This window comes from Lactuca virosa, chromosome 4 (assembly GCF_052849685.1).
Source record: "Lactuca virosa cultivar CGN04683 chromosome 4, Lactuca_virosa_CGN04683_v6, whole genome shotgun sequence".
In the NCBI taxonomy this organism is placed as follows: Eukaryota; Viridiplantae; Streptophyta; class Magnoliopsida; order Asterales; family Asteraceae; genus Lactuca; species Lactuca virosa.
Window position 1 is genome coordinate 480,414,300 of NC_136429.1, and position 12,014 is coordinate 480,426,313.

A 12,014-nucleotide genomic window follows, 5' to 3' on the forward strand; every position below is an offset into this window, starting at 1 on the left:
AATATTCGATTGACAGTGAAATGTGTGACTTCCGCCTTACTTCCTGTTCCTTGTTTGGTTGTGGGCTTAGGGCAGATACACCCATTTAACTGTCCGTTCGATATTAGGTTATATATAACTAGTATAAACTAAGTAATTGTAGAGGGAACTATTGAGGTTAACATTTTATCACATCAGGAAATATAGGATTTCCTGGGGGAAACAGCGAACTGTTCCAAAGAACTTAGAGTATACTTTATATAAGTAAAATACTTATGAACTCACCAGCTTAAATGTTGATCTACTCTTTCAAAATAACTTGTATTCTCAGGAATCCAGTAGACGGGTACACTCCCGAAGCTTTTGAGAAGACTACCTAGTACCGAACTACAACTCTTGTCTTCTACTGTATCTACTTTGGTGTTTAAATATGTAATGTTTAAACACTTATGTAAAACTTATACTTATTAATGCAATGGTTGTTTGTACTTTGATTACTATATTGCATGTGTTGTGATACTTACATGAAATCCTCTGCCCCCGAACGTTTCCGCCGTTCTGGTTTGGGGGTGTGACAGATTGGTATCAGAGCAGTGTTTATAGTGAACTCAGTATATCAGTCATAAAAGATATACAACTATAAACCCATTGGGATAAAAACACTCTGACCAAGAGTTATACTTTAAAAATATAACAATATTTTATAAAAGTATAAATACATGCAGAATATATATACTAGAATGAGTATCACAAGAAGAACAAAACAAAAGAATTTGGATGTTGGACATTACAGTTAAACCTGGACAGTTATGTAATCATATCTGGGATCAATATAGCCTGATCAACTATATTCATTTGAGATATGACCAACATGTGTTTGGGAGTGATTGTAGTGTTGCAACAAGTCTAAAACTTACCTAGGTACTAGAAGAATTCTAGAACCAAACATAAAGGTTAAAATACTATAGGAGTATTTTTGGATGCTATAATAAGAAAACTGAAAACTTATCAAGTTCTTATATCTACAAGTCCAAAAATCAAACTTATAACTAAAATACCATGGAAGTATTTTAGATACCATAAATAACTTTTAGGAAATGTTAAAAAAATCTTCTTTGGTACGTCTATAATTACTAAGTGGATACGTTAAGGTTATATGTAGTTGAGATTTTATAGACTTAGAATATGTGATTTTCACTCTACTTCCTTTTCCTTGTTTGGATGTGGTTTTAGAGTAGGATTACCTATTCGAAGGTCTATTTGATCTGGATTATATATAATCGGTACACACCATGTGATTATAGAAGGACCAGAAAGGATCATCTTCGTAAAAATTTAAATTTTCTCATAAGTTCTTTAGACATTCCTATTCTCGTATAAACCCCTTAGATAGATGTAGTCACTCCGGCAATCAATAGAAGAGTCAAGGAGGACCCAATAGAATTTCATTAAGAGAATTCCGAGAAAGAAACATATGAGAAGTAAAGAAACTATAGAAATTCTTTAGTGCCCTTACCCTATTAAGGACACCGATGAGAGATTCGCATGAACTTCCGAGATTCAAAATCTTCCTTACAAAGTAATGGGGATCAGTGTCAGAATCGGAAGTAAGACAACTCAGGAATTCAATATACCTACGAAGGAGAAGGACACCCTATAGATACCAGGAGAGAACAAATCATTACCGCCCAGAATAGAACTGAGAACAGAGGAAAACCACGCATGATTCATGTGAAGTGTTTGAGCGCCTTTTCATCTAAGTAATAACTAATAAATGATACAACCTAGCGTGTTAGTATTTATACCACTCACATTAGGTTTTGAGCTTATCTTCTTTTCCTGTCACGACTAATAACAATAAATCGGATCACGAAATCTCAATTGATAAGTGATTACTTCTCAAATTCATAAGTCTATTTTATGTAGACTTTATTATGAATTGTTTTCAAATCATTTCGAAAGTTGGAAAACGATATCCACCAATCGAAGGTAACTTAGTTCGGATGACACTCGGTTCATAACCATTCTAGAAACTTATTTCTGCTCCTTACCAGGACTGCATCATAGGGATGCAGATCGAATCATTGAGAACAATATAACTAAACGAAATATTTATACGTAGATACAAATGGTTAGAATACATCTAGAGACAACTATCGTCGCTCTCGAGCTCATTTTCTTATCATGTAACAGAATCATGCCTCCGAAGAAACGTAACCAACCCACCAGCAAAACACCAATCCTTCAAATAGATGCGGCTATGTTTCAAGCTGCAGTCACAACAGATGTAGCAGCTGTCATGGCACACCTTAATGCAAACAACAAAAATGTTAGTGGGAATGCTATCGGCAATCCCGATAGTGGTGATAACCAAGTACAGCAACGGGTACCTATTTGTAAGGACACTTCGAACCTTAAGCCTAATATCCTGAAACGAAAGTTCGAGAACAAGAAAGGGAGTTGTTCAACTTAAGAACCTAACAGAGGGCAAAGAACTGGGGCAGTCAATACCCCCAGCAGCCCTGTTATTCTAGCACCGACCACGCCGTACTTAGGAAACCTCCCATACTATAGCAAGTGCAACTACCATCATCATGAAGTTTTCCGAGAGCTGCATTGCAATAGATGCAACATGAAGGGGCATACCGCCCCTATCTGTAGAACTCCGGTTGAGTTCATCACCTCAACTACCAATGTTGGAACCATTCCAATATGTCCCCTTTGTGGTGAAATAGGACATTACAAGAGGGACTGTCCAACAGAGAAGAATGACGGGGGAGCAGGAGAAGTTTGACCCCAATGCATAGGAAGGCATCAAAGAACCCTGCTATATTTTTGGTACGCTTCGAAACCCCAATAATTATCTTTAATTATGATTACTCTCCCGTTCAAATTAAATCACAACATTCATATAAAATTTGAAACCCTAACAGGTAAGCTATGATGGCTTAGTATATACATAAGGTTCATTTATAATTAAGATTTGTAGACTTAGAGTGAGTAATCCCGCCTCATTTCCTGTTCCTTGTTTGGTTGTGGATTTAGGGCAGGGTTGCTCAGTCAAGTCTTATCAATCTTAATTATACATGACTTGTATACACCAAATGATTATAGAGAGACCTAGTAAGAATCATTTCATGGAAGTTCGTAATTTCAAATTATCAGAACCCTCGTATTGGTAGTACCCACCAATTTCGAATCAAAAAGGGGATACGTAACAGTAATAACAAAATAAAACAGGAAGCGCTGAAAACTTAGGTACATAGGATAGTTCATTATCCTACGTAATCATTTCCCCCAAAACGACTTAATATTTATTTCGCCGAGAAAATTCCGTCATCCTCATTCGACATGGTTTGGCCTGACCCTTACCATGTGAAAATTCTTATGCTGTGTAAGAGAACTTTTTCCTTAATCAGCTGTAAGATGAAATTCTTCCAATCCATAACGCAAACCCATAGGTTGTCTCTCATTTCAAAACTTCAGAAGTACCCATGTGAAGGGTACCACGCCCTTCTAGCCTACTCAGTAGACAGGAAACTTCAAACGAAAAGCACCGAAGTAGTCTTAGAAGTCAGTATCCACCGAAGTACCCCAATAGATCTCATAGGAAAATCATTGTACCGCAGGTCAAGTTCAAGAATAGAGACTAAGAACTCATTAGGTTAATCTATCGATGCTAAGTGTATACACAAGAGTGAAATATAACTTAGACTTAACAAGATTTGGGATGTGTAATTCCGCCCTATCTCCTGTTCCTTGTTTGGTTGTGGACCTGGGGCAGAATCACCCATCCAAACGTTTTATGAAATCTAAATTATATACGACTTGTATACACGAGGTGATGGTGGATGAGCCAAGTATGAGTCTTATCATGAACTTCGAAGCAAAAGCCGCAGGCTTACTACAACAACCGGAGATACCTAAGTGGAAGTGGTAGCGGATTACAATGGGCTTTATAATCAAGTTACCAAGGCAACAGGTGGACTTGATGCCATTTTGGGTGATCGTCGACAGATTAGCCAAGTCTGCGCACTTCCTATAATTTTGAGGAAACAAGAAAATAGAGAAGATAACTAGAACGTATGTTAGAGAGATTAGTCAGAGTGCACGGTGTTCCAATATCTGTTAACTCGGTTGAGATAATAGAATCATCTCCCTGCTCAGGTAGTCACTTCAAAAATCTCTGGGAACTAGATTAGTCATGAGCCTATGTGATCGACTTTGGTAAAGCATGGGATACCCATTTACCAATTAGGCGAGTCCTTTATCATGCTAGCATTTAAAGTTTCTCCTTTCGAAACCTTCTGTGATCACAAATGCAGATCCTATCTGCACTGGACTAGAATTGGTGACACGCAACTAGCTAGAGGTCAAATTTCCACACATCACCTTTGTTGGTCCAGAATTCATCCGAGAAACTACCAAAAAGAGTATACGAATCAGGAAGCTACATAAAGCTTCCAGAGTTAATCAGAGAAGCTACGACTTCAATGAAAGAAAACCCTTGGAATTCCAGGTTGATGACCTTGTCATATGAAAGTATCACCCTGGAAGGGCAAGATACGCTTGAGAAAGCATGGAATACTAAATCCAAGGTACATAGGACCATTCGATATTCTTACCAGAATCGATCTTGTAGCTTATAAACTTAAACTATCACAAAAACTTAATAACATTCATCCCACCTTTCACATATCTAATCTAAAGAGGTGTCTATCCGATGAAACACTTGTTATTTCACTCGATGAAATCAACTTAAATAAAAGTCTACACTTTGTAGAAGAACCAATGGAAATCATGGATAGGGAAATCAAAACAACCAAGCAAAGTCTTATCCCGATAGTGAAGTTTCGCTGGATTGGAAACCGGGGACCTGAATTCACTTGGGAAAGGGAAGATTAGATAAAAACAAAAATATCCACATCTTTCCCCTAGTCCATGAGTATCACTTTAGACTTAATTTTGGGACGAAATTCCCTCTAACGGAGGGATAATGTAACACCAGTCAAATTAAGGTCAAAAATAAATTGATCAATAATCGTGATTGGGGTGAACCAAGTGGTAGAGATTGTAACAAGTTTTCCAAAAATATAAAGAACACTGAAATCCAAGTTATAACGAAGAAGTTATAACCAATCGAAGATCCGCGACAAAACCGGCAAAACACTGTTCAGTGTAAAATGTGAATTTTAGATAAAAGGCTTTTTATCCTTAACAATCTAAATGAAAGTTGTAGAATATGTTAAACCGTGAACTTTCATAAAAAGAACGTAAGAATCTGACATCGTATGAGGAAGTTATGATTTTTCTAAGTTTCGGTTTAGCAGTAGACAACTAAAAATTAGAAATAAAAATCGATCGATATTTAGCCGACACAACTTAAACGAGAATCGAAGGTCTCGTCAAATGTAGTACAACGGCAAAAAGACAGATGATATTTGGTTGTGGGCTTAGGGCAGATACACCCGTTTAACTGTTCGTTCGATATTAGGTTATATATAACTAGTATAAACTAAGTAATTGTAGAGGGAACTATTGAGGTTAACATTTTATCACATCAGGAAATATAGGATTTCCTGGGGGAAACAGCGAACTGTTCCAAAGAACTTTGAGTATACTTTATATAACTAAAATACTTATGAACTCACTAGCTTAAATGCTGATCTACTCTTTCAAAATAACTTGTATTCTCAGGAATCCAGTAGACAGGTACACTCTCGAAGCTTTTGAGAAGACTACCTAGTACCGTACTGCGACTCTTGTCTTCTACTGTATCTACTTTGGTGTTTGAATATGTAATGTTTAAACACTTATGTAAAACTTATACTTATTAATGCAATGGTTGTTTGTACTTTGATTACTATATTACATGTGTTGTGATACTTACATGAAGTGTAACACTCGTGTTTCTAGCTTAGGCATTAATGTTAAGGTGATAGTCTAGGTTAACCTTTGTAACTCATTTTGAAGAAATGAAGAAGGAATTATGTGAATTCTATGTGTTTTATGCTTAATTACTAGGAGTTAATTAATTAAGAATAAAAATGAGCGTCGAAAATAAATTTTAGATTAAGCCGATATCTATTAAAAAGTTGTAGTGGTCGTGACAAGGATTACAGATATATAAAGAATGCTGAAATTCGAGTTATAACGAAGAAGTTATGACCTGTCGAAGTTTCACGACAAAACCGGCTCGGTGCTGAATGTCGTAAAAAGTGAGTTTTCGATAAACTACTTTTTAGCCTTAGTGATCTAAACGAAACTCGTAGTGTTCGTTAAACCGAGAGTAGGTATAAAAAGAACACCAAAATCTGACTTCGTATGAGGAAGTTATGATTTTTCGAAGTATCAGCTTAGCAGTAGACACCCAAAAACTCGAATTTTAGATCGAGTGATTTTTAGCCGTCACGACCTAAACGAGAATCGAAGGTCTCGTAAATAGTAGCACAACGGTAAAAAGTCTGACGAAAACGGACGTCGGATGAAGAAGTTATGAATTTTTAACGGATTTCCTGTCCCGGTCTGTTAAAAATAATAATATAAAAATTAATGTTGGCGCGAAAAATGAGAAAAATTGCTAAAACCGAGAAATTTCGCAAGGTGGACTCCGGACACGTGTCCTCTCCTCGCATCCGACGCGTGTCCAAGAAGGTTGCTGATTCATCCGAATCGGAGAGCTGGTCCGAAGCGGTCCAGTAGCGGTGCGACACGTACCCTCTTTCACGTGACCGAGCCCTCGCATGAAGCCACGGATGCCTCTACTTCGGACCTAGGCTTTGGTCAAATCACAAGAGGCCAGCAGCCCCCTCGCATGCGCAGTCACGTGCGAGCCTATGCCCTGCGAACTTCGGATCTGCGACACCTGGAGCCCTCTCAGCCGTTGGATCAGGAGGCTCGCCCCTATAAATAGGAGGGTGCGAGACCTCCCGGGTATATTTTGGAAAAGTGTCAATTTTAGCCCCTAAACTCGTATTTCTTTCATATTAACATCCCCCGAAGCCCCACTATCGATTATAACCCCCGGAATACGCCATGAAGTGCCCGTGAAGCCCGAAAAATTTATCTTTTCGGTTTCGAAGACCGACCTTTGCAGAGCCCGGTTTCTCAATAAAACTCCCAGTTTTATTAGAAACGAACGTTTTAGGAAACGAATTGCTGCCCGATTATCATCAAATCATGTGAGTGTGTAGTTACTTTCAATTTACACATAGATATGAAGTATTTACCTTAAAATATGTGTTATGTGTAAATATGTTAATTGTTTATTTGAGGTGATTGTTGAATACATGTTTTATACAAGTTTTAAATTGTATATGAATTTTATCTACAAATATGTTGGGTAGAACATAGGTAGACAAAATAGTCGGTGGGTGTTAAAAATGATGACAGGCCTCGGTGTCGGTGTTGTTGTTGGTGTTATTGGTGAAGTCGTCTAGCGGAGTATAGATGACGACCACGGACCTTTCTAGACAGTCCAGTGGCACACTAGCAGGTTCGCAACTTGTAGGTGTTGATGAACTAAATGTTCATTGGTGTACTCCAACCCCCCTCATGGTTGCCTTTAGGACATGTATGGCTGAGGAGTCCCCTTAGCACTAGTGTCCAACCCGATGATATTCCTTAGGCTAAGTCCTTTGTGTTAGGTGTTTAGGGACGTAAAGTGAGGAGAATGGGAATGGGTAATCAGGGTTATTGTTGATTGTGAACTTAATAAGTTATTATTATTGTGGGTTGAAAACCCTATATGCTCACCAGGCTCCCAAGCCTGACCCACTCAGTTTTTTTTATGATTACAGGTAGTGGACCCCGAGCATAGTCGGAGGACGATGAGAGATTTTTGATTATAGGCCAGTAGTTGTAAATAACTGTAGTAAGGCTTATAATCTCTGGTTTATGCTTTTGATCTGTATCGGAACATGACATCCCGAGGTTTTGATATATATATGGAAATATATACCTTCTTAAGGAAGGGTTTTGATAAACTTTTATCATGTTTTGTTTTGGGGACCTATTCCGCAACATCTTTTGAAAAGATTTCTCTGATTTTATTTTAAAAAGCATAAATTAAATCGGTCTTTTCTGGCCGAGAAATTAGGGGATGTCACATGAAGTCCTCCGCCCCCGAACGTTTCCGCCGTTCTGGTTTAGGGGTGTGACACATAGTCAAATATTATGTTGAAGGTTAATTATATGATTAGGGGAGTCAACGCAAAACTGGAATTGCTTTCTCTTATTTGAATTTTCACCACTTTAAATTTAGTTATTCTTTTGTCATTTTCGATTTCTATTAGTTCAATTTTCAGAAATGACACCAACAGAGACCATGGCATTAATGGAGAAATTGGCCAATGAATCAAAACATTCAGCAACTGAGGAAGAGTGGTACCCAGACCATCCAAGAGGAGTCAAGGAGATGAGCAATGCCCACCTGGAATCCCAGATTTCAGAATTGACTAAAGTTGTCCCTTTGTTGACAAAAGAAAAAGGTATTGAGCCAAAGGTCAAACCTTGTGGGATCTGTTGCAAAACCGGGCACCCAACTGATATGTGCCCACTACTTCAAGAAGATACTGAAGCTGTGCAGGCTATGGGAGGATTTCAGCAAAGGCCATTTGATCAACATCGCAACAACCAAGCTTGGGGAGGGCCTCAAAATAGCAATTTCCAGCCAAGACCTCAACAGAACTTTCAGCAAAGAAACCAATACCAAGCTCCACCTGGGTTTCAACAATCTTTTCAGCAGAATCAACACCAAAGCAATTTTCAGCAACCACCTGTTCTGTCACAAGCTAGTAGTTCCAGCATATCTTTGGAAGACATAGTTAAAAGTCTTGCTACTAGTACCCAAGCTTTCCAGAATGAAACAAAGTCCAGCATCAAAAATCTGGAGCAGCATGTATCACAACTCGCGAACTCCATGAGCAAACTAGAAGCACAAACCCAAGGAAAATTCCCATCTCAGACTGAGAAGAACCCGAAGCACAATGCTTGTGCTGTCACCCTCAGAAGTGGTAAAAACTACAAGGGACCAGTTCAGCAAGAAGATGAGGAAGAAGAGATCGTGGTTGAGCAAGAATCTGAGGCAACTGAAGAGGTGCAGAAAAAAATGGATCTGCTGAAGCTGAAGTGAAAATTACGCCTCCTCCTTTTCCCTCAAGACTGAAAAAACACGAAAAAAGAAAAGGAAGACAAAGAAATTATGGATTTCTTCAGAAAGGTTGAGGTAAATATTCCCCTTCTTGATGCAATTAAACAACTACCTCGATATGCTAAATTTTTGAAAGAGATGTGTACTTCAAAAAGAAAGTTAAAAGGAAACGAAACAGTTAAAGTAAGTGAGAATGTTTCAGCTGTCTTACAAAAAAGGCTACCCCCAAAGTGTAAGGATCCAGGAGTATTTACTGTTCCTTGCAAGTTGGAGAACCTTTCAGTGCCACGAGCTATGTTGGACTTAGGAGCTTCTATAAATGTTTTGCCATATTCACTTTTTAAAACTATCGGGGTAGGGCCTTTAAAAAGAACAGGAGTCATCATTCAGTTAGCTGATCGTTCATTGGTGCACCCAAAAGGTGTGCTGGAAGACGTTTTGGTTCAAGTGAATGAACTCATATTCCCAGCTGATTTCTATGTTTTGGATATGGGAGATGACGACTCACCAAATTCAGGTTCTATTCTTTTAGGGATACCATTTTTTGAAAACTTCCAGAACCAAAATAGATGTTTATGATGGTACCCTTTCAATGGAATTTGATGGTGAAGTTATCAACTTCAATATTTATGATGCCATGCGTTACCCTGATGATGTTTCAGCCCTCAATTTCATTGATGTAATTGAATCATTATCTGCAGAATATTTTGAGATTGCTAACCGTTAGTCACTAGCATTAGTGCTCCACAGAAATTTGTCTATTAATGTAGCTCAGGTTCTATCAGAAAAGTATATGGTTGATAAAGAAGTTCAAGAGATGGCAGCTCATATGGACCAGTAGAGAAAGTTGAGTTATGGTACCTAAACTCTTAAGTTACCAGTTTCTAACTCCAAGCTTTTTCCTTCTGTAGTGCAAGCTCCCATCTTGGAGCTGAAGACACTTCCAGAACACCTGAAATATGCATATCTTGGAGAAAAAGAAACATTATCAGTTATCATATCCAACAAGCTGTCAGAAAAAGAAGAGTTAGAGCTGATCAGAATTTTGAAGGAGTATAAAAGCGCAATTGGGTGGACTATTGCAGACATCAAAGGACTCAGCCCATCTCTTTGCATGCACAAAATTTTGATGGAAGAAGACTATAAACCATCGTGAGAAACCCAACGCAGATTAAACCCACCAATGATGGAGGTGGTTAAAAAAGAAGTTATGAAGTTACTGGATGTTGGGATGATATACCCAATTTCTGAAAGCAAGTGGGTCAGCCCAGTTCAAGTTATTCCCAAGAAGGCTGGAGTGACAGTGATAGAGAACAAAGAAGGAGAGTTGGTTCTAACTCGGATTCAGAATGGATGGCGTGTTTGTATTGACTACAAAAAATTAAACGCAGCCGCCCCAAAATATCATTTTCCTCTCCCATTTATAGATTAGATGGTAGAGAGGCTTGCTGGAAAATCCCACTACTGCTTCTTGGATGGATTTTCAGGTTTCCATCAGATTCCAGTTGCTCCAGAAGACCAGGAGAAAACGACCTTCACCTTCCCATTCGGACATTCACGTATAGGCTTATCCCCTTCGGACTCTACAACGCAACCGCTAGCTTTCAAAGGTGTATGGTTAGTATATTTTCTGAGTATGTCGAAAATACCATAGAAGTCTTCATGGATGATTTTACCGTCTATGGAGACTCCTTTGATATTTGTTTGAAAAACCTCACAAAAATTTTACAAAGATGTATAGAAACAGATCCGGTCTTAAATTTTGAAAAATTTCACTTTATGCTTGACCAAGGTCTGATTCTTTGACATATTGTTTCAAAAAGAGGTTTGGAAGTCGATAAAGCAAAAATAGATGTTATAAAAAGCTTACCCTACCCGAAGAATGTTCGGGAAGGGCGTCCCTTTCTTGGTCATGCAGGGTTTTACAGGAGGTTTATAAAAGATTTTTCAAAGATATTAGTGCCCATGTGCCAGTTATTGCAAAAAGATGTTGAATTTGACTTCAATGAAGACTGCAAGAAGGCTTTTGATGTGCTGAAAAATCTTCTTACTTCTGCCCCCATCATTCAGCCCCCAGATTGGAGTTTACCATTCGAGATAATGTGTGATGCCAGTAACACTACTGTTGGAGCTGTTCTAGGACAGAGAAAAGACCGGGTTCCCCACGTTATATATTATGCAACAAAAATTTTAGACAGCGCCCAAGCAAATTACTCCACCACAGAAAAAGAGTTGTTGTCAATCGTCTTTGCATTGGAAAAATCCAGACAATATTTGTTGGGCACGAAAGTTATAATCTTTTCCGATCATGCAACGATTCAGTACCTTCTTGCCAAGAAAAGACTCAAAGCCAAGGTTGATTAGATGGATTTTGCTACTATAAGAATTTGGTATAGAGATCAGGGACAAAAGTGGGAGAGAAAATTTGGTAGCTGATCATTTGAGCCGACTCACTCCACCTGAAGACCCGACAACGATCCGTGAAACATTTCCCGACAAGCATGTATTCACTGTTCAGAACCCTCCTTGGCTTGCTGATATAGTGAACTATTTGGTCTCCAAAGAACTCCCTTCAGATCTCACCCGAGCCCAGAAAGATAAAATAAAGAATGAGGCGAAAAGATATGTCTGGGACGAGCCATATTTATGTAACGACCCAAATTTTACAAAGAAATTTATCATTTTTAATTAGTCAACCATTTTTCATAAAACATAAAGATTCCAATAATTCTTTTCAAAACCACAAACATTACAACATTATTATTTTCAAAATATCAGAGTGTCCCCCAAACAAGGTCGGAAAAGAGAGATAGAGTGCACGCCGCATCATCACGCATTGACTTTGCCCTTGGGCTCCGATGGACCTGAAACAAGTCCACAAACG

At 38.4% G+C, this 12,014-nt stretch overlaps 1 protein-coding gene across 1 annotated transcript; it reads left to right on the top strand.

The window, feature by feature from the left end:
- Window positions 1-9,181: 9,181 nt before the first annotated feature.
- Window positions 9,182-10,286, top strand: LOC145106885 (uncharacterized). The gene is made up of 3 exons (XM_079043807.1): window positions 9,182-9,647; window positions 9,742-9,852; window positions 10,042-10,286. Exons 1-3 carry the CDS (start codon window positions 9,182-9,184, stop codon window positions 10,284-10,286), a joined length of 822 nt encoding a protein of 273 aa, XP_078899933.1.
- The last annotated feature ends 1,728 nt before the right edge of the window (window positions 10,287-12,014 follow it).